This window comes from Chelmon rostratus, chromosome 4 (genome assembly GCF_017976325.1).
Source record: "Chelmon rostratus isolate fCheRos1 chromosome 4, fCheRos1.pri, whole genome shotgun sequence".
Taxonomy (NCBI): domain Eukaryota; kingdom Metazoa; phylum Chordata; class Actinopteri; order Chaetodontiformes; family Chaetodontidae; genus Chelmon; species Chelmon rostratus.
In genome coordinates this window covers 507,827-531,308 of record NC_055661.1, presented here as the reverse complement: position 1 = coordinate 531,308, position 23,482 = coordinate 507,827, and the positions used below count along the sequence as shown (strand labels likewise).

At 39.7% G+C, this 23,482-nt stretch overlaps 2 protein-coding genes across 3 annotated transcripts; one reads left to right on the top strand and one right to left on the bottom strand.

Annotated features, from left to right (window-relative positions):
* Positions 1-551: 551 nt before the first annotated feature.
* Positions 552-15,788, bottom strand: sass6 (SAS-6 centriolar assembly protein). Of its 2 annotated transcripts, none has more exons than XM_041935161.1 (17): positions 15,681-15,788; positions 15,512-15,600; positions 13,793-13,853; positions 13,506-13,585; positions 13,307-13,411; positions 12,306-12,474; positions 11,783-11,860; positions 11,047-11,166; positions 10,590-10,781; positions 7,313-7,507; positions 6,040-6,129; positions 5,437-5,616; positions 3,213-3,294; positions 2,603-2,706; positions 2,232-2,332; positions 1,817-1,908; positions 552-1,005 (listed from the first exon to the last, which is right to left on the bottom strand). In XM_041935161.1, the coding sequence occupies exons 2-17, from the start codon at positions 15,571-15,573 to the stop codon at positions 953-955; spliced, it is 1,764 nt and encodes a 587-aa protein (XP_041791095.1). In that variant the 5' UTR covers positions 15,574-15,600; positions 15,681-15,788; the 3' UTR covers positions 552-952. The 2 variants fall into 2 exon arrangements, with proteins under 2 accessions (XP_041791095.1, XP_041791096.1); XM_041935162.1 differs by having other exon boundaries at positions 15,677-15,779.
* A 5,409-nt stretch (positions 15,789-21,197) lies between these two features.
* LOC121605303 (general transcription factor II-I repeat domain-containing protein 2B-like) lies at positions 21,198-23,020 on the top strand. The gene is given in 2 exon segments (XM_041935174.1): positions 21,198-22,280; positions 22,283-23,020. Coding segments are annotated over 2 exon segments (1,821 nt in total).
* The last annotated feature ends 462 nt before the right edge of the window (positions 23,021-23,482 follow it).

The following is a 23,482-nucleotide window of genomic DNA, read 5'->3' as shown; positions in this document are numbered from 1 at the left end:
ATGCGCCTGGAACTCCTCTGGGAACCCCTATAGCATCAATGTAAACCCTTGTGTCAAAACTGCCTAGAGGTGTTTTGTCGTTTAACTCTTCTATGATGTTGTAGATTTGAAAAAAAGATGAGATGGGACAGGAAGGATGTCACGCATCTTCTTTACAGGAAAAATGGCCGTGCAAATGGGTGAATTTTCACAATGTATAATTACTTCTCCTTTCTCAATGAGTCAAACACTGGAGTGATGCCATCTTATTTTAAAGAATATTGTGGCTGGCAGGTTCTGTAGTTAGATTTGGGGGTGATCACCACTGGTTCAGGCCAAAGGAGCCTGACCAATCAGAGTTCCTGCTGCTGCTCTGTGGGTTGGGCATTCAAACTCATTCTAGGTGTTTCATGAATATTTCTTTCAATTGTAGCATTAGATTACTCTAGAATGAAACAGTAAACTAGACAAACATTAAACAGGATCAGTATTTACATTTTACACATTTTAAATATTTGATGGTGGCTTAAAAAGAGATAAATAAATCCTAAATAACTGTAAACACCAACAAGCATGGAAAAGATGTTTATTAAAGATTTCACTTTGTTACTGAAATAAAACAAAACAAAAACACAATATAAACATTGAATTATATTATAATGAACAGTATTGGTAAAAATAGAATAATCTGGATTTGAAGATATTCATACAGTCCCCACAATCCCTGGAATCCACCATACGGAAAGTTTGAACAGCATTTACTTGAATCACAAAGTAGAAGTTAGGTGTGAAGAGCATTAGCACATGAATTAAAATAGCAACAATTGCAAACAAGTTTATTTTACACAGCAGGTCAGTAACAGTTTTGCACAAGAGCTGAAAATATGAAGTGGAAGGTGAGGTTTTAAAGGTTTTACTTCCACTTGGAGCTGGGATGAACGGCATTCTGTGTGCTGATTATTTGCTTCATGCTTCATGCAGAGAAGTAAGCAGAAGCTACGGAGGGCTTTGTTTGCTGAGGGAACTCTGAAAAGAAAAAAAAAGAAAGAAAAAAAAAGAAAGTGCACTGAAACCTCTATCATATTATCCTTACTCTCTAACTCTCTCTGATAATATGATTTAAGTTGTCGTATTTCCATGAAGACTTCCATATTAGCATACACTACAAACATGTGACTTAATGGATTTGTTGTTTGGAACATCATGATATAAACTCATTTACATTTGTTTACATGCACTGTAGTAACTTGGTTACAGCGGATTTAATAATCTTGAATATAAGGCTGTACCTCCACATGTAATGATATTCTCCAGCCACTCGGTCTGACATTTTTAACATGTACATACTGACATGGAAAAGACTAACACTCAACACATGACCTAAAACTGTGTTTCTCATATACATGACATTGGAGAAATCAGATTAATGCAGAAAGATGACTGTAATCTGGTTACTCATTGTAACTGCACAGAAACACACTCATTGCATACTCTTTATATTACTACCTGTAATACCCAAATTTCCCATCTGGGGATTAATAAAATCTTTCTTATCTTATATCCACGCCTGCTTAAGCATGATTAAGGCATGGTTTGGGTTAGGCAACCACTGTGATGTACAAAAGACACATGCCTAATTATATCCTCATCCTGATTTATGCTCACACTCTTGTGCCCTGTGTCCTCCCTGGTCTCACACACCAATCAATTTGCTAACTTTGTACTATTAATGTGAAACATGACCTCTGCTAAAGCTATCAAATGAAACCAGTATATACAGTTGGACATCCTGCTGAATTTAAGTCCATGCAGTGCTCTAACTGATGAGCGGTATTACCTCTGTGAAGGTGATTAGATGACAGACCATAGATTGGGATGCTATCATCTCTCCTCTCAAAGTACTTTGAGTGCAGACCGGCACAGTCTTCACTGAGGACAATAAGAAAACACATGAGCTTGAAGAACATGAACACATGAAAATGAAACATGCATCTTTCAGGCCTCCTACCTATGGTCTAACAGTGCTGTTGTAAAACAAAATTCCCCCACAGAAAAGGAAGACATGTTCCAAAGGAAAGCAGAATTTGAAACACAAGTCTCATTTAAAAGTTGAATAGGAGAATTTTCAACATAAGAAAATGTAAACAAAGTCAGAAACCAAATCCTCTTTAAACTGACTGTATTCCACACAGCATGTACAAAAGCATATAATCTGGAAAGAAAGAATATAGTTGGGGAAAAAGCAAACTCACGCCTGTTTGTTGGCTGGCTGCACTGCTTGCTGTGCAGGAGTGACATCAGCAGCCGCCACAGGACATACCACAGGTTTGCCTGTCTGAGGATAAAAGTGTGCCTGGAAAAGTACACTGATATTGTCAGCCGGTGTCAGTAAGAACAGTTGGTGACACATGTAAAATTGGGTATGTAATATCTTTTAACATCTTTAACATTACCCCTTGAAAATTTTGATGTAAATAAGCACCATTAATTTCACCTAATTAAATTGAAGATAGTTCCATTCCATATTTGATGCAAAGTATAATAGTAATATTAATGTTTACAAAAACGTGTAAGAGCTAATGCCTAAATTTGGCTATAAGCACACCCAGGAGGTATTTCCTACCGTGACTCCTGTTGTTGTGGATAAAACCAACGGATTCTCCAAAGATTCAGGTGGCTTTCTGGACAGCTGCTTTTCATTTAGCTGCTTGTTAAGCCAGCTTATAACTGGGGAAAAGGAAAAATATAATAGAGCATGAGAGTGGTGTTGAAAATTGGAAAAACTGCCAAGGTGCTTTGATCCTCATACTTTTGGACTACAACTTAATAATCAGTGTGATGTTTAATGTCAACAGATTTTTAATTGCAATTCACTGTTTTTACATAACCAGTTCTCTTCAACATGCCTCTTCTTTCTAATGACATGAAAACACCATTGTTTTTTTAAGCGTTATTGCCATGCTCAAACATCCATTTAAATTTAATACAACAGATTGTTCACTCATGACTCATGAGGTAATTCAACTTTTTGTGTAATATATTATAAATTATTCCAAGCATAGTATTTTTGCATGTTTTTAAACATGTCTTTAACACTGATGGAGTCAGAAGTTTAGATCAGTTTGTAAAATGAAAAAAAAAAAAAAAAATTAGGATATGAATTGTCTCCAGTGAGTAACGTAAAAAACATTTAGTCCAGTCGTCATTGAAATGAGTGAGACAAGCATCCTCACCATTCTCATTGGTTTTTAACACCTCTCTGCTTTCATTTAGCTTCTGTACTGTCGTCTCCAACTGCTCTTTCAGTTTTGAAACCTGTAACAAACATATTTTGTCATCAAGTTCATATCAAATCATTTATTTTGTATTAATTAGCCTAACAAAGCCATCTAGCCTACAAACTGACATTGGCAGTGCACTTTTTGTATTTACGTTTGTATGTAAGAGCTGTTACTCAGTGTGACTGTCTGCCTGAGATAGAAATAGATAGAGAGATAGCATAGAGATAGCTTTATGGCAAATATGGTTTCGATCAAAGTTATTTGATTGGCTGTATGGAAACAAAATCTCCATCTATGTGAGGCATCATCGTGAAACAAAACAAAAAACATTAAAATACCCACCCTCCCCCCCGCCAAAGGAGAAAACACAACGAGCAATGTAAAGAGCACATATATATGCTGTAACAGAAAAACATGCAATTTTATTTCTGTGGGACTTGAGTCAATACAAGGTCAATATAAGATATTCAATTTACAATGATAATAACAGACAGAGAAGAAGGACATTCTCCCATTGACAGAGCTGGAACCAGATTATTGGCACTGATAATACCTGTCTGTTGTGGTTGATACTGCTATGATAAACATTAATACTGCAAACTTTTTTGTAATAAACTCTACTACTCTAGGTTTACTATACATGTAACATATAATATGTTTATACAGTATATAATGCTTTCTGCAGCCAGCTACAAGTCTTTCAGTTGTTGTTTGAGGGATTTTCCTACCATTTTCCTTTCAAAACGCTTCTCGTTCTGTCAGATTCTTGCAGCCGTCTTGCATGCACTGGTCTTTTGAGTTCTATCCAGATTTTTGATGTTTTGGTAGGGGGACTGTGACTGTGCAATGGCAAAACCTTCAGCTTGTGCCTCCTGCAGTACTCCACTGTGGATTTTAAGGGGAGTTCAGGATCATTAGCCTGTTGTAGAAGCCACCCTGTTTTCATCTTCAGCTTTCTTACAGACTTTGTAACGCTTGGTTGCAGAATGTGCTGGTATTTCATTGAATACTTTCCTCCCTCTACCAGTAAAATGTTAATATTACTGCTTAACAGCTGGCGTTGGCTGGAGAGGCGTTCTTTTCATGAAATTCTGCACCCTTTTTTCTTCAAGCATATCTTTGCTCAAAAAGATCAATTTAAACGTCATCAGTCCAAAGGACTTGTTTGTAAAATACAACCTGCTTTTTTAGATGTTCCTTTGCAAACATCTGACGCTGAAGCCAGACCTCCACCATTCCTGTCAACTGCCATTTCTTAATTAACAACTAAGGAAATGGCTACATGAAAACCCTTTGCTATCTTTTTATAGCCTTCTCCTGCTTTGTGGGTATCAATTATTTTAATTCTCAGAGTGCTAAGCGACTGCTTAGAGAGTATTGATAAAGCTTTGAAATTTGCATCACCTGGCCTTTCCTAACAATGATTGTAATGAAGCCATAGAACTATCAAGCTAATTAAGGTCAGAGACCTTAGTAAAACTTATCTTGTGCTCAGATCTCTTAGGGTGCCTATACTTTTGCACGGTGCTCCTTTCCTTTTTTCCATCTAAAATTGTACAAAACAAAAATAATGCATAAATCTTGCTAAAACTGTTGAGGAGAATGTTTCATCTTTAACTTTATACCTGAAGATCAGTCCACCTTCTGCACACTTAGCTATTCACAATAACATACATTTTGCTCAGGGGTGCCCAAACTTTTTCATGGAACTGTAATTGACACCATACCATGTTTCTGTATTGACAAGCGCAGACAAGAGAAACTGAATAACATTACGTACTGGTCGACTGATTAATGGATTCCTAAAGCACTTGGACTCTGCTGTTTAGAAAGGCTGCAGGTCTTGCTCACTTTCACAATAAACTATCTAACCGCCGTGTCCTCTTCCCCCTGTCCTGTTTGCTTTTTCTGTTTCTGTGGGAATCAAAAAGAGCACCATTGGCTCTTGTCTGGCTACCATGTGATGCAGTGCACTTAACTTGTAAATACAACACAACTTACAACTGTCACTGGAATATATATTTACAATTAAACAACACACCACACTGCCTGTTGTCCACCAATGTATTGCTGTGTGGTGATATCTGTATATATTTAAAGCCAGTATTAAGAGACTAAGAAAGGCTTAAAGACTATGAAATCCAGTGTCTTCAGTGTCTATAAATTGATGACATACCTGCTCATTCTTGCTGATGAGCTGCTGTTGTGTGCTCTGTAGATCCTCTTCAACATGTTGCAGTTTGTCTGATGTATCTTTGAGGACCTTCTCCTGTGACACAGTCACAGTGTTTTTTACTTTTATTTTTCCAACCAGGCCTCTAACCTCTACCTGCAGCTTCTTAATGATACCATTAGCCTGGACAAAAAATAAAAGGAAAAGAGGTAAGAATCTGAATGGACCACATTCATGAAGTTATACACAGGCGTAGTTGTAAATTTATTAGGTACGCCAACTGTTTTTTTTTATTATTAATTTGTCCATCAAATTTATATCAGTGAAGCCAGGGTAAATAACAGAAACACCTCTCTCTCTGTAATGCAATACCATTCGGTATTGCAAAATACAGCTCCATGAAGCCCTCAAAAATAATTATATGGTTAAATCAACACCTCTTAAACAGTTTTTAACAAAACCTGAAAATTAGAACCTTCACAAAAGCAGGATTTATTGCAGGCATGTTGTATTAGATGACACAGATTTTAGCTTGGTGTAGTTTCTAAACTGGCAACTAAGTGTGTGCAGAATGTCGATATATGAGCATGGACTGTTTTCTCAAACCTTTATCAGCTCCTCAGACAGCGATTGAACTGTTGCTTCAAGTTTTCTAATCTGAAGTTCTTTACTTTCAGCATTTTCTTCCACCGATTCCTAGAAAACAAAAAACATAAATTAAAAATATTTAAACAAAATTAGACAGAGCACCTGCTTACACAATAAGTCTTGTGTTATTCCATATTTTTCTTACTGTCAACAAATCCCTTTAAAAGACTAATACCAATGATGTATTTGTGTGTTTCTAAATAGTCTTTGATTTCCCTACCCTGTCTGTGGCTCTCAATCCCAAAGACCATTGTTTTCTACTTAAAATGTAAATCTTAAAAAACACAAAGAAAAAGGCTAAGTAATTTCCTTTAACAGCTGGCCACTGTGGCAAATGTGACTGAAACAGGAGGAAAAGTGACTTTGGTGGGGACTATTTTCAGCAGAGAATGAATCCAGATTTTGTTGAAAATATTTTAGACAGTAGAACAACGTATGTGTAATTTCTCTATATAAACACATCTGCAGATGAATGCAGAGTCTCTCTGCAAGGGACAAGATTGGAATTGGTATTGGAAGTTTTCTTTTTTCTTTTTTCCATTTATAGTTTGAGTAGTATTGACCAATCACATTTTCAGTGATTTATTTTATGCAGGTAAACAGTCAATGTAGTGAGCAAAAGAGGTGGAACGCATTGGCTGAAATGCTATCTCGGAACCCAGTGGCTATTGGCAGACAATGATTTAGCTTTTTATTAGCTTTTTAAAAAAACATCTGCATTCATATGCAGATATCTGTTTATAGAGTATAACTCAAATGTCTTCTTCACATCTCAAGTTGTTGATCAGAATTTAAACAATGACGGCAAGTTGAAGAGGAAGTCGAGGCCTGGATATCCACTTGCTACATCTGAAGCCTTGAAACACTGGTAGTCACCCCCTAAACTGTTGTTAAACAATAGTGTGTTCAAGTGTTTCAATATGGATATATGTGCAACTGACCCAACCTAAATTGCGTGTTCATGGGAATGAAGGAGCATGTCACACACAGAGAAGATCAAAATGATCACAGCTTTAAATACACAGTGTGATTAAAGGAGACTAAACTGGGCCAATGAAAAAACAGCCCTGGCAATCCAAATGAGGAACTGTGCCCCTGGAAATGTATTAAACAAAGTGGGTATGAAATTGAGTCTGTCAGGATGTGCTACAGGTGTAACTTGAGCTTACTGGAATTGTGCCCTTTCCCCATTATGGCTTTTTGGGTGATTTTTGGGTGTCACAGCTCTTACCTTCTGCTGCTGTGTGGCTTCTAGCACCTCTTTTGTGTGGTGCATGAGCTGGTCCTTATCTTTGATCTCCTGTTCAAGGACAGCCACTCTCATCTGTAGCTGGCTCACCAAACGCTCCTTCTCATGGATCTCTGTGTCCAGAGTGCTGTTCTCCCTTCTGAGAGACAGGACTTGCTTATTCGAACGCTGGCACTCCTACAGAAGTAACAACAGATGTAGTCAACTGAAAAAAGTATTCAAATGATCATTATCATCTATATAGGTGGACAAAAGAACAGAATAATGTACACCACAGTACAGGAGCCCTGTATTTCTTCCTGTAAGTCTTTTCTTTAATCAATCAGAGGGTGTTAATGGTCATTTTAGAGTTCACTGTTTGTACTGTTATTAAACAAATATTACAGTAAGTGTCTGTCAGTCAGTCAGCAATGGACAGTATAAACCATTCATATTGTCTCTTATTATGGGGAATGTAAGATCTCTCCTTAATAAGATGAAAGAGCTAACAGCACTAACCAGACTGCAACAGGAATACCGGGAGTGTAGTATTATGTGTTTCACAGAGATGTGACTTCAACTTCTGAGAGCGGACAGGCAAGCAACGGAGAGCAGTAAGAGGGAGGGTGGAGGCATAGCGATGTTTGTGAACAACAGATGGTGTAACAGGGAGTTACAGTCCAGGTTGTGTGTTTGTGTGGAGGAGGGGCAGAGCAGGGAGAGTTCAGCATCCTGACAGCCTGGTGGACGAAGCTGTCCCGCAATCTGCTGGTCTTGGCCCGCAGACTCTGTGGTCTCCTCCCTGATGGCAGCAGGCTGAAGAGGCTGTGTGACGGGTGGGTGGGATCTCTCACAATGCAAAGGGCTTTGCGGGTGAGGCGAGAGGTGTAGAGGTCTTGGAGGGAGGGGAGATAAGCACCAACGATCTTCTCAGCTGCTCAGGAAGTAGAGGCGCTGGTTTCCTTTCTTGGCCACCGATGTGGTGTTGGTGGTCCAGGAGAGGTCCTCAGTGACGTGCACACCCAGGAATTTGGTGCTGCATACCCACCGTAGCACCATTGATGGTAAGGGGGGCATGCTGGGGGCGTCTTCTCCTGAAGTCCACAACAAGCACCTTCGAAAAAGGTCCTTCGGAGTGTGCAGACCCCTGCTCAGGACTTTTTATGACTCTGTGGCAGCCTCTGCTATCCTCTACGCTGTCGTCTGCTAGGCCCTGGGCAGCACAGAGCGGACAGAAAGAGACTGAACAAGCTGGTCAGCTGTGTCCTGGGCTGCCCACTGGACTCAGTGGAGGAGGTGGGTGAGAGGATGCAGTTGGCCAAGCTCACAGCCATCATGGACAACAGCTCTCACCCACTGGACCGGACACCAGACTGTAGAGGAGCTGAGCAGCTCTTTTAATGGCCGACTGAGACACCCTCAGTGCAATAACCGCTGTTCCTGTTTGATTACAAACGTCCTAACATCCAAGTCCACCACTGCTGGGCAAAAGACACTTTCTAGACACTTAGCAAAGCTGCTGCTCGTGTTTACTCCGCTCTTAACGTAAGGTTATTGTCGTAGTCGTGAGCTGTAGAGTTTTTCATGTGTCTTTCACGCAAACACACACTATTCTCCACATTACATACATTATCCCCATTGCTAATACAGTCTGCTGAGCGTTTAGAGCCAGACCGGCAAACTAATGTTATGGTAAAAACTAATCAGCCTCCACCTTAGCGTGCTTCCCTACAAAAAAACAAGTGCATTGAGTTTTTTACGCGCTCTCTCTCTCAATCACACACAAATGCTTTTACAATCACAGACTGTTTGACTGTCGATATTATCAGCAGCCTTCTTTCAAGTAATTCACAGACATGTCGGGAGGTACTACGAGCTAGCAGAGCTGCCGCTAATGTTTACTCAGCTCTTATGTCATTCTGCTGCACACTGTAACGTTAGTAGTAGTTGTGAGATGTAGAGCACTGGGATGTTTATCACAATTTCGGGAGAGTTTTCTGCGTTTACCTTCGACTCACGTGTTTACTCTCCGGAGCTTCTCCGCACAAGAAAACTTCTTGTGGAGGTACTACGAGCTAGCCGCTTGTGTGAGAAAACTTCTTGTGTGAAAAAGCTCCGGGGAGCTCCCTCTCCGTCGTGTGTGTGAGGACAGCTTCCACTTTACTTTGGCTCTGCCACTTAGGCATACTGTGGCGGGCTTAACCAATCAGATAGCGCCATGGGCAGAACAATGCCAGAAACAGAAGTGGCAGGAGAGAGAGAGAGAGAGTGGCGGCTGTATTTGAGCCGAAATAACCCAGTTTTTAATTGATTCCTTGATATCGGCCTGTTGGATTTAAAAAAGGCTGATAAGCCAAAACTCCAAATATCGGCGCCAATAATCGGCCCGGCCGAGAACTGGTCGTCCTCTAAACATTATAACATATGGCAGCAACAGACACACACACGGCATGTTGCAGAGGGGGTGTGGTCCGGCTATGTCAAACTACAGAATAAGCAACATTAAAAAACAGTTTCCCACATCCAAGCACCTACTCTGGTTATTTAACTGGCTTTGAATGATGCTTAACGTTCACGGTTTATCTTGACTGACCCTCAATATTAAACGTGGCGTGTGGGTCCACAGTAGATGCTGTTAGCAGCAGAATATGCTAACAAAGCACATAAAAATGTCAAAACTTACAGGTTCTGTCTGAAGTTAGTATCGATCCATCCTTGAGGTTCAGTTTTGAAGCTTTGTATTGGCCCTCACAGCAGTACTATGATTAATGCACACATACAGCCTAAGAGTTTGTTTTGTTTGAATATGTGCCCACAGTTTTGGAGTTGCTGTGGGCACTGGGCCTTCTTTTCTTTGAGTAGATGAAGACTTTTGTGTTAGTTCTTGCAGCCAACAAGAGAAATTGGCATGCATTGCTTGTTATGTTGCCTGCCACATCTTCTGGAGTTGGCGTTATAGGAAGGAAAATTGTAGCTTCTGGATGTAACTCAGACTAAGAGTACATGCATAGCCCTCGATCTGCATGTTATCACAGTCACAGCAAGGCATGCTAAAGGTTTTATCAAGGTAATGAAAGCAAAATTTATGTCCTGGCAGAATGTGACACCAGTGACTGTGACAAAACTGGTACACTGCCACCCCTATTCACAACTTCTTTCCACTGACCCAAGTGACCAAAACAACAACTACAACAACAAAAAACCCAATCAGTTATTGCAGGTTTAAAACTCCAGTATTCTGGGTCCAGTCATTTCTCATCTGGCCTCTTCATTCACTTACCTCCTCTGCACCCACAAGTTTAAGCTTCAGGTCTCTGATGACAGACTCATTCTTGTATTTCCTCTCCGTCAGCTCTTTGCAGGATGCCTCCAACTCCGACAGTCGGCTATGAAGCTGCTGGCTGCTCTTGGTATGAGCACTCTCCAGTTCCTGACGGAGCTGTTCAGTCTGCTGCTGAAGCCTACTCTGTAACTGACCGACACCATGAAGACATGCCAAGTAAACATCTCTAACAACTTCAGCATAATCCACATCTTTGCTATTGATCCATATGCTTGTTATACATCCCAACAAATCACTAAATGCACGACATTTGGCAGAGCTTCTGTTATGACAAAGATTTTTTGTCATAAAGATTCTTTTTTCACCCTGTGTCTTCTTTTTCATTTTTATGATTTAATGTCCTTTAATAACAACTTCATTACAATCATACTCCTGTGCGGACAAGGAGTCTTACCTCTACAGCCTTTTCTCTTTCTGATTGTAACTGCTGAGAATGACGGCTGGACAGACAGCTGGTCTGACTAGTCCACTCTGAGCGCAGTTTGTCCAACTCTTTAGTCTTCTCAGAGAGAGTCTGTGAGAAAAATACATATTATGTTAAGATACATCAGCATTGTTTCTTTTTTTAAGCATTCTGATAAAAGCCATTGTTGAGTTAAACAAAACTGTTTGTTTGCATTATTCAACATCAAATTTAAAGTGTTTAAGTAGTCCACATTTAACTATAAATTAATATGGGTGATTGTTACAGTATATGTTGTCCACAGCTACTTTTAACTGATTGAGAACATTCTCCTTGAGTTTATTAAATCCCTGCAGCCAGAAGAAAGCTTGGAAATTACCCCTGCAAAAGGATATAATATATATTTAATACAAGACAATTCATGAAGCTGTATCTCCTTCCTTAGACCACAGCCTCTGATTTGTGGGAGTGCAGTGCCACACTGCTGTCTCTTTTGCTGTCTGTTGATGAAATCACATGCAAATGACACCAGGCTGCTATAGTACAATCACACACACCTCTACAGACAGCAGAGTGGTCAGTAATGTAGTTGTATGTATATAAGAATGTACGTTCTGTCTGGGAGATGTTGGATTCATTTCAGCACCAAAATACATGTTGGCACTGCCACACATACATGCACAATTAAAATAAGGCTCTAAACACCAAGCCCAATGAAAATGCACACCTGTTGAGCATAACTCAGCTGTCTGGACAGATCATCTTCAGTCTTCTTAAGCTTTGTCTCTAGGGCCTGCTTTTCCACCTGGAACATTGAGATGGCACATCTTTATAAACACACTTAGGAAATGAATTCTTTGATAGATACTTCCAGTGAAATTATTACTTTTAGGCTTATCAAATAAAGCCTACACTTTCCTAAACTATTCATGTGAATGTTTGCATATCTGTTGATTTTCCAATTTGAAGACATTTCCTCTCCTGATCTTAAAAGGTAGAACAATTCAAGAATATCAATTCACTTAACTGATTCAACTCAACTGAAATGTACAAGAAATATACAAGTAATGTGTACAGTCAACCACTTAAACAAACACCACAGACATGAAAGCTCTTGGCACTGTTTGGATTAACATATCCCTTTGTAGAACGCCACAAGACAAACTCAGTTTGATCAGATACACTTGAGTTTTATAATCTGAACTTCTACGCAAAAGGCCAAGCAGCATTATGATGACGAATGTGCCAACCTTCAGAGAGGAGAGACACACTGCCAGATAGTCTTTGATCTCTTTGTCAGAGCCGTGAGCAAGCCGTAAAGACAAGTGGTTCAGGTGTTTGAATACGTTTGTCTCCACAACACTTAAATTGCCAGGGCCTTCGAGAACTGGAGAGTGACAAGACAAGTGCAGAAGGAACCTGCAGAAAAAGATAATAAACAGTCATACAGTGTGTGATGTTATTTTACTGGAGTACATTATAATGAAAGGTGTCTGTAATATTTTGTCTACTTCACAGATTACCCTTGATATGATGATAACATCAACAACATGCATGTCATGTTGTCTCTAAAAATTTGCAACAAATCGGGAATGAGTTATCCAAATCAAACAATCTCAGCATTACTTTATTTTACATTTTAAAGGTCTGTATCTCACATGTAAAATTGATTATAAGGAGTGATACAAATTAGTACATAATGTAAAGCAGAACTAATTTAGTTGGCATAGGGTTGGGTGGTAATACGGTATCCCAGGGTATTAGAAAATAGCAACAGTGTACGTTTCATTATCATGATAAAATCCTGCTGAGCGATGTGGGCATATACGTAGTATATGCATTAAGAGTATTTGTCCAGCACCGCTGTCTGGGTGGTTGAACATGCTATAAAAGAAGTGATGACAGAACTTTTTCTAAACAATGTAATTTGTCCAAAAATTTTTTGGGTTCCCCCCAAAAAAATGCAACTGCTGCAGTTTGGCAGCATATTAGCCATAGACAAAGATCCCCTTCTCTGGTGGAATAAAATGCCAGCTGCTTTCCACTGATGTTGAGGGTGGCCTTGAAGTACTTGAAAACGGTACAGCAGTGATTGGCGGCTCCCTCAAAGTCCTCCAATGTGATTTCTAATTCAGCTGGTGATGCCGTATACCAGGGAAATATTTGGGAAAGGTTTAATGGTATCACAAATTGGATAACGCCCAACCCTAGAGCAGCATGATGTTGTGTGGTGGCTTGCATTTCTTCATACCTTGGATTGTCTGACTCTTGTTCAGAATAGCATAGATTAAGCAGGTCAATAAACTTCTGAGGAAATGATGTGAAGTCTATCAGTAGCCCCTGCTGGACTTTCAAACTACACAAACAATGACAAAGAAAAAACAATCAGATCATGACATCCTAAATTCAACACCAAGCAATGCAATTTATAGAATCCTACCAATGCTTACCTTTGGAAATCTTCCTCTGATATAGAGAGGTTGAAGAGAAAAAATGGATCTACATCATCTGTTAGTTTCACTAGAAGATCCTAATATGGACAAAAATAACAGAAGGTTAGTCATCAGAAAGCTTTTCTTTAAAAACAGTTATACAATAAAGGTTAAAGGACTGAAGTATAACTTGAGGGAGGGGAGGATTGGGTCTAGGCCTTGAGGTATTGAGAGCTCCCTATTTTTTACAATTAGCTGACTACAATATGGAACACAATCTAAATTGTTAATACCATGCTACTCACCCTTTTGTGTACTGGACTTGTTGTCATCTGAAGCACAATGGTGACACGGATATTTGCTTTCCTATAAAATTAAACAGTTAATACTGGCAAATAACAGTCTGACTTCAAACAGTATTTATGATATGTAATCTTAGCCTATAAAAACATATTACAGGCACCATCATTTCAAACCATCAACCAGTTATAATTTCCCTGAAACTGATAATGATAATGTCATTAATGTGATAAGTAAAACAAATAATGATAATAATCACAGTTTCTAACAATAACACAATTGATACCAATGACTTTTTCTGCCACTCAAGTCTTTTTCATTAAGAGCAACGCCAATGACTTTATTTACATGCATGAGAAGCTGACAGCACTTGAGTGCATTTGAGAAGAAAATGGCAGCATCTCCCATCCCTTCTATGAAACACTGGTCAGATGGGGTCAACATAAAACGGTTCTGTAGCCCACGACTTATGTGGCCATTTGTCTCCTTGTAGTTATTTACTTTTTAATATACATTCTTATTTGTTGTTGATATTAAGCTACCCTGTATTACATTATACAGTAGACATAATGGTACATTATATTTGACACTGCTTCATGGTGGGCGTCAACCACTTGTTTTATTACCAAAGCATTACAAACATTATTCACCAAAGCATGCACGATTCATAAGATGTATGTGCATTACCACATCTTACAGGTTTCATGTATGTGGTGCATTGTAGTTGTTTAAACCACAGTACTATGTGGGATATGTTGTGGCCATGCACTACACATACTGCAGGATGGAGGTTGTAATAATGATTTTTCCTCATTGCCATTCAGTCTGTGAAATTAGCTCAGTAGCTGCAGTGCAGGGAATCATTCAGTGGTTGTCAGTCATTAACGTTATGAGACTTGGAAAATATAAACAATAACAAATATAACGTGTTTAAATAAGAAGACTCTGCAAAGTAAGTCTGCTGCCTCTCAGGCACAATAATTTTTATTTTCTATGGAATGTACCTGTTTTCTCATTATTGTGCAAATAAACCGTTGATAGCCCAGCCCAGCCATCCCCCGACTCGTGTGCGTCTGTCTGGGGGAGGATCTCACAGAACCAACTCTGTCGAGCTGGACTCTCTACTGTTTGCATATTGACCTGGCATTAGTGTGGAAGAGCAGTTATCTACCTGCTTCAGTAACAGACTGCTGTATCCACCATGTAAGAAGGAACGCTACCGCAGGTCCTTCATTCCAACTGTCAGTTGTTTACTTTACTTGTTTACTGTAGCGCTGCATTTACATCCATACTGTTTGCACTACTATGTGGTTTATGTTGTGGCCATGCACTACACATACTCCAGGTTGGAGGTTGGAATAATGATTGTTCCTCGTTGCCATTCAGTCTGTGAAGCTAGCTCAGTAGCTGCAGTGCAGGGTATCATTCAGTGATTGTCAGTCAATACCGTTACGAGACTTATAAACGAGAAAATATAAACGATAACAAATATAACGTTAAAGAAACAAGGTTGGTCATCATTGTTATTGATGTTCCCTAGCGCTACAGGTTACACCTCACAGTTAATTCTGTATATTACGTTATTTTCTTTTGGCTTGGTAAAAAATGTTGCTAGCATAAACACACTAGAAAGATCACTCCGACCTGTTGTACAGTTAAAATATGTAGCACAACTCTCTAATTTACTTACGATAGGTAATCTCACGACAAAGACCGCAACTTACCTTTCCTCACAGTCCCTGCATTGCACGTTCACTTTTAACACTTTGCTGAAGAGTTCCTCCATGTTTTTGAACACTAACCGAGTCTTTCACTGGGATAATAAACGGACATGTTAACAAACCGGTTAATTTTAAACACACAAATAAGGAGAAGCGGTTAATACTGACATACAGTGGCTTCAGTCGGACCCTTCAAATTCTTATGCATTTCCCTCAGTATTTTTGATTTGGCGCTTTTCGACCGCCAACTGAATCTGGAACATGAACGATCTTCTTTTTCTTCTTCTTTTTCTTCTCCTTCTTCCTGCCTGGCAGTTCAGTGGCGGTAGCTCCTTACCGCCACCTGCTCACTGGGAGTAGAACCAATATATGTTTAACTTTTTTTCTTTTCTTTTTGTTTTTCTTTTTTCATTGAAAATGTACAAAAAAGGTATGGCAACATTCACATTCTGATATTATAATGAAGTACATACAATTATCGAAGACAGAGTTCTTCATTTTTTGTTTGCAGGATCATACAGTTGAATTGTCTCTAGAGATAAAAGCTGGAAAGATTTTTTGTTTTATCCATTTGTGAATGTCAAGCCAAAATGCATGTATTACACTACATGGGAAAATTATATGGTCTGTAGTTTCAATATCAGTTTTCACAAAATTAGCACAAATCATCATCAATGTTACAATGAAGCCTGAGTAATTCTTTAGCATGATAAATGTTGTTAATTTAATTTTGAAGTGTGTTTCTTTAATTTTGGGCATTACATGGAATGTTAAATAGATATTTCTTAGTCTATTAATTACATTTTTATCAAATTTGTGTTGGCTGTGATTTTCGTTTTATCTTCCGAGGAATAATTTTTCAGTGAAATAGATTCTTATAAAATAGTTCTTACATTTCTTGTCCAGGATTAAAATCCCTTGAACAGATAATGGAGCCCATTACAGCTGTATAGGTTGGTATGTCATCATATTTTTTGTCAGAAGCATGAATTCTTGGGGTAGTGCTTTATGTAATGTAACAAGTCTAATTTGGAGGATTGAAACTGTGTTTAGTGCAGAATAGATCATAATCTCCAAAATCCCACTAGCATTAGACCATACATCTATCTCAACCCAGTCTTCATAAAATAAAGATTATTAGATATTCCAGTACTATATATCTGTTAATCCAGAGTACAGTAGTATGTAGGAGAAGTTATGTACATGTATCATACTCTGTGAAAAGCACAAATTTCAGTCCTCCAGTTTTCTTGAATAAGTGATTTGGAATACAATACCAAAAGGAGTTGCTATGTTTGATCCAAGATTTAACTAACTTATCTTCAAAGTTCCATTAAGGCAATCAAAATTGCCGACTTTTAGGCCACCATCTTTTATTTCTTTAACCATATTACATTTTTCATATAATGTGGTTCGTTTCTCCTAATGAAGTTAAAATTAAGTTGGTAAATAGATTTTATCAATTTATTTGAAATGGCATTAGAGTAGGTTGGATAAGTACACCTAAACAAACTTTCCATCTATGTTAGATAAATGTCATCTGCTAGTTGACAGATGATAATATTTGTACCTACACATTTAGTTTTTTTTTTGTCATGTCATTACAGTTTTTAAGGTAAACTGCAAACATTTCAGTAACCAACATAAACAAATATAGTAGATGGTACAGCCTTGAGGGATTACTACATTAATCTCAAGGCTGGGGCTGGTGAAATTAGGTGCCATTATCACAACTGCTAATATTCTGATACAGTCTGGTAAAAGAGACAAACTTCAAACTTAGAAGAAGATTTAAAAAAACAAACAAACAAACAAAAAAACAAATAGAAATCTGGAAACATAGTGAACTCACTGTTCACATACATCTCCCAGCTGAAACTACGTGGGGGCTAAACTATTGGACTATTGAGGTACAAAGTCGTATGAGACATGACGGGTTGAAGGCTAACTGGTTAGCAAGTTAACTTAAGTAGATATCTCTATTGCATCATCACCTTCCTTTTGTAAATAAAAAATCTGACCATAACTTACACACTGCAGCATTAATAAGCAACTTTTAAGGTTGTATTTTCCTTGCTTATCCAAAAAGTGACGAGATGATCCAATGCAAGCCGATGGGAAAATGAATAAGGCACACAATGCTCTGTGTGACACAGGAAGTAAGGCATCGCCCCCAGCTGAAAAGTTTTTAAGGAGTCCATTGACAAAGTAGTACAAAAAATGTCCATCTGCAGTTTTGCAGAGTACATGACATACCCACTTTGGGACATGACACAGTAGCTTCATTAGATGACACACCCCCTGGGATCTATTGTTCTATCTATCTAGTTCTGCTGCTTAAACATACTGTACCTGTTTCAAGGGCGTATCAAATGCTTGTGTTGTAGTCAGTCCCTGCACTAGAGAAAAGTAACTAGCGGATCATTTGGTTTTTACTGGAGGGGCCTGACAATCAAGCTTATTCAATCAATCTTAGTTCAATGAAAGAGACTTTTTTTCAGACTTTTTAATGCCACAATGGATTCATATTGAATAGTTCAATATTGTGTAAGTTTATATGTTAGAAGACTACCATAAAATTATATTCATATTTATTTCACTAGATACATTTAAAATTCAGCTCAGTCTTTGACTTTGTTTTATTTTAATGAATAATAATGTAATTTTTAAAATTTGTTTAAATAAGAAGACTCTGCAGAAGCCTTTTAAGTTTACTTCCTGTCCCACACAATCATTTTTATTTTCTATTGAATGCACATATTGTCTCATTGTTGTGCAAATAAACTGTTGATAGCCTCCCCCCAGAAAGAGAGGAGGGGGAGGATCTTACAGAACCAACTCCGTCGAGCAGGACCCTCCACAGTTCACATATCGACCTGGCATTGGTGTGGATGATGCAGTAATCTAGGCTCTCAACTCTAGCATTGTTTACTGTAGCACTGCATTTACATCCATACTGATTGCACGACTATGTGATTTATGTTTAAATAGCTTGCTATTACACCCATACAGTATGTGCTGGGGTCATCTTCTCCCTCCTGCTGCGAATTCACCTGCACACCTGAGGTTAATTTGATGAAATCAACTCATGCAGCATATACATATACCCTGGCTTTTCACTTCAGTCTTCCCCAGATCGTCGTTAACCATTGTGGTATATCGTCCCAGTTTTTACCCTGCTCTAGTTAGGGACACGGGGCAACGTCCCGAGTCCTCGGGGCGCGTGTTTCTTCTTCTTATTTTTCATCTTCCTCCAAGTTTTCGTCCCTTAACTCGTCCCGCAGCTTTGGGAAAACCCTCGCAAATTATATATCAAATGTGCTGTTTGATCGGGATCGGTGTGCTATTACTTTTCTCTAATTTGCGATAAATTTCCCATAAGAAATGAATGGGGAAGTTCCACAAATTTCAGCCTTTTTCATTGTCCGCTGCTTCGCCATACTTTCTTTTGTCGGCTCGAAATGACCCTCGGCACATTTTGATATCTCTTACGGTTTTCGAGCTATGACCATCGAAGGCCGACGTAAGATGCGAAAAACTGCGATAAATTTCCCATAAGAAATGAATGGGGAAATTTCCTCAAATTTCAGCCTTTTTCAATTGTCCGCTGCTCGGCCATACTTTCTCCTAGAGACTTCATTCAAAGTTTAAAACGTAGATAAATTTGTCAGCTCAAAATGAACCTTGGCACATTTTTGATATCTCTTACGGCTTTCGAGCTACGACCATCTGAAGACCATAAAGTTTCTCACAAAAATGCTCAGATTTTCTCCCCATACAGTGGGTGATGTCATCACTTGGAGTGAGACAGCCGGTGAGAAATCGCCTGAAATTGTTTTCGAAAATTGCCGTAAAATCCAAACGGTGAATAGGAGACACATAATTTTTGGATATTTTTGTAGACAAACTTGTCCTCTTTCTTGTGATGTCTTTGAAAAAGCTGAGAGACTTACTGAGTTTAAATAGTGAGGCTTTTTGTGCAGCCAGCTCCCTCCAGCTCTCCATTGACTCCAATGTAAAAATTCAGAGCTTTTTTGTGAGAAAAGCAGAAATGCCTCCTGTCTTTAGATCGCCATAAAAAGAAAAGTTGTTGTCTCAGGAATAAAACAAGGAGATGGTCGGACTCAGGAAGGTCTCGGGAGTCCGATGATCTATAGTACACTCTGATAGGAGATACGGTTCTCTCCCGGGGGGTTTGTTTAGGAGGTGCGCAGAACCCAAATCTCACTGCATACTGCCTGCTTTCTGCATACTGCCTGCTTCTAACCGCCCCAAGTTGTCATGGCAACCTCTGAGCTGAACCCACAAGCACAGCTGAGAGCAATTCATTAATCAGGGACTGACTACCTCTGATATCTGCTGTTTACTTAAACTGCAGCCTTTTTCAATTGTCCGCTGCTTCGCCATAGTTTCTCCTAGAGACTTCATTCAAACTTTCAAACGTAGATAATTTTGTCGGCTTAAACACGCACTGTGTCCCTTTCAAAATTTCCCAGAGGGAATTTTCTAGTTAGGGACACGGGGAACGCTCCGAGTCAGTGCAGAGCCCCGAGTCACTTATTACTATCCCGCGCGTTTCTTATTATTATTATTAGGGACACAGGGAAACGTCCCGAGTCACTGGCTCCAACAGCTATGAAATAGCTGCAGGAGCCAGTGACAATAAGTCACTGTGACCCCTCCACCCAGAGCCAAAAGTGCCGTCTTTGAGGACGAGGAAAAATCCAAGATGCTGTCCCGCTTGTTGAACAGCACTCACCCTGAAGATCTACGAGCAGCAAACATGCTCATTAAGTAGATGATCAAATGAGTCACTTATTGTTATCCCGCGTGTTTCTTCTCCTTCTTCTTCTTCTTCTTATTAGGGACACGGGGCACGCTCCGAGTCACTTATTACTATCCCGCACGTTTCTTCTTCTTCTTCTTATTATTATTATTTTTCTTCCTCCTCCAAATTTTCGTCCCTTAACTCGCCCCGCAGCTTTGAGAAAACCCTCGCAAATTATATATCAAAACGTGCGGTTTGTTCCGCCCCAAGTTGTCATGGCAACCTCTGAGCTGAACCCACAGGCACAGCTGAGAGCAATTCATTAATCAGGGAATGACTACCTCTGATATCTGCTGTTTACTCAAATTGCAGCCTTTTTCAATTGTCCGCTGCTTCGCCGTAGTTTCTCCTAGAGACTTCATTCAAACTTTAAAACGTAGATAATTTTGTCGGCTTAAACACATACCGTGTCCCTTTCAAAATTTCCCAGAGGGAATTTTCTAGTTACTAGTTTTGTGATCGTGATTGCCCGTGTTGTTGTGTGACTCTTGTCACACCTGTGCTCTGTCTCTCTGTCGCAGATGACCTCAAGCAATTAACCATCTGGTTCTCCTGCCAGCCAACTCTCTCTTTCTCACGTTTGTCCTCAACCTGCCACTTTCTACCACCCATAGAAGAACACCTGTTCTTCTATGCCACATGTGTCAAACTCAAGGCCCGCGGGCCAGATGTGGCCCGCCATGTCATTTTATGTGGCCCGCGAGAGCTTAAAAGGTTTGAGTGTCTAAAAATAAATAACAAAAAATAATTTAAGAGCGTGCTTTGACCAAAAACTACATTTCCCACAATGCCTTCGACTACGCTAGCCACGGCAGTGTCCATGCCAACAAGTGGAATTGAGATATAAATAATGATCCCAAAATGTCCAGAAAGAGAAAAGTTGATGCAGACGGAAGAGTGTTTCAAGAAAGATGGGAAGGCGAATACTTGTTTGTGCTTCAAGGAGAAAGACCGGTATGTCTTTTGTGTTACGAGGCGGTGTCGGTTGTCAAAGAGTACAATCGTTGTCGACATTTTGACACCAAACACGAAGCTAAATACACTAAAGCTAGCCTTCAAGAAAAGCAACAAATTGCCCAAGAATTAAAAGGCAAACTGCGGTCGCAGCAGAGTATGTTCATGAAATCCAAAGCCAAAAACGAGGCCGCGGTGAAAGCTAGCTTCATTGTGGCTGGAGAAATCGCCCATGCTTCCAAGTCTTTTTCAGAGGGAGCGTTTTTGAAGCAGTGCATGCTGAAGGTGTGTGAGCAGGTGTGTCCCGACCAGTTACAGACTTTTAAAAATGTCAGTTTATCAAGAAACACCATCGCCGACCGAGTGAAGGAACTAGCAGAAAATCTTACAACACAGCTGGCCGAGGAGACACGCAGCTACACAGCTTTTTCATTAGCTGTTGACGAAAGCACAGATAACACGGACACAGCGCAGTTATCAATTTTTATTAGAGGCGTAAAGTCGGACCTCTCTATCACTGAGGAGCTGTTGGATGTGGTTGCAATGCATGAGACCACGACGGGACAGGACATTTTTGATGCGGTGGAGAAGTCCGTAAGTAAAAATGCATTGCAGTGGGAAAACTTGGTAGGATTAACTACAGACGGTGCACCGGCAATGTGTGGAGGAAAAGTGGGCTTGGTTGGACTAATGAAGGGGAAAATGCAAAAAATGAACTGTCACACGCCTCTGATAACGTATCATTGCATTATCCATCAAGAAGCTTTATGTGGGAAGGTGCTGGGGATGGAGGACATTGTGACCACAGTCATGAAAACAGTGAACTTCATTCGGGCGCGTGGCCTGAATCACCGTCAGTTCCAGCAGTTTTTGCTGGAGATGGGCTCAGAACACGGGGATGTGCCGTACCATACAGAAGTGCGTTGGCTGAGTAGGAGCAAAGTCCTCAAGCGATTTTTTGAGCTCAGGGAAGACATTGCTCTTTTTATGCAGAGAAAAAAGGAAAACCCATGTCTGAACTATCAGATCCAAAATGGATGTGTGACTTTGCTGTGTTGTGTGACATAACCGACCATCTCGCCCAGCTGAATCAGAAGCTGCAGGGACGGAAACAAGTCATCACGCAGATGTCCGACATGATCACGGCTTTCCAGCGTAAATTGGACTTATGGATGTGGCAAGTGAAACAGGACAATCTTGTCCACTTTCCTGTTTGTCAGAGCATGTCAGCCTCATTTCCTGAGACTTTTTCATGTACTCAGTTGGCTACCAAACTGAGCTGGTTAAAGACTGAGTTTGATCGGCGCTTCTCTGACTTCAGAGCACAACAGTCTGGCTTTGACATCTTTGCCAATCCTTTCACCACCGATGTCTGCACTGCACCCCAACACCTTCAGATGGAGCTAATTGAGCTTCAAAGCGACAGTGGCCTGAGAGCAAAGTTCCAGGATGCTGCAATCCAGGACTTTTACCGTCTGCTGCCCCCTGGTTTGATGCCACAGCTTCGACTTCATGCTGCCCGTGTTCTGTCCATGTTTGGGAGCACCTATCTGTGCGAACAGTTTTTTTCCATAATGAATCTGAACAAAAACAAGCACAGATCACGCCTCACGGATGACAATCTCCATGCTGTTTTACGCGTTGCCTCAGCACAGGACCTAAAACCAGACATTGACACACTGGCAACAGGAAAACGGTGTCAGGCATCTGGTCAGAAAACACACAGGTAAGCATTTTTTAAAAAACTTAATTAAATATAATAACATGTAATTCAACCAAGAAGAAGAACAGTTAAACTGTGTGCAATTTAATGATTGTGCTTGCATTTTGTTTTGTGTTTATCATTTTCAGAACATGATCAATCGATAGTAGAGAGAGAATCCACTTGGTGTGTTCAAGGACAGGCAGCATCTCCTCATCAAAGACTAACTGAAAAACTTGATCAATATAGTTGTGAACTGAGTCAACCTTTATTTTGGTATTTTAAGTTGATTACATATTATTTATGTGTAGCTGCTGTTTGCAGGTCTTATGTGTGTGTGCAGATTGTTGTCATCAAACCATCAGTTGCAGATGCAAGGCTGTGTGCAGCCTTTTTTTGTAAAATGCCACATGTGTCATACATGTTCTTTGCAGCTCAGTTTTATGTTATTTTTCTTTATTCACTTGGACAGTTTGATCTTTCATTAATG

Bases quoted from the DNA above. Each gene is read 5' to 3' on its own strand.
- sass6 (XM_041935161.1), bottom strand. From the start codon at position 15,573: ATGGAGGAACTCTTCAGCAAAGTGTTAAAAGTGAACGTGCAATGCAGG. The intron at 10,782-11,046 runs GTAAGACTCCTT...GGTGTCGGTCAG, and splicing joins AAAGAGAAAAGGCTGTAGAG to TTACAGAGTAGGCTTCAGCA. The intron at 1,909-2,231 runs GTGAGTTTGCTT...TATTGTCCTCAG, and splicing joins CAGCCAGCCAACAAACAGGC to TGAAGACTGTGCCGGTCTGC.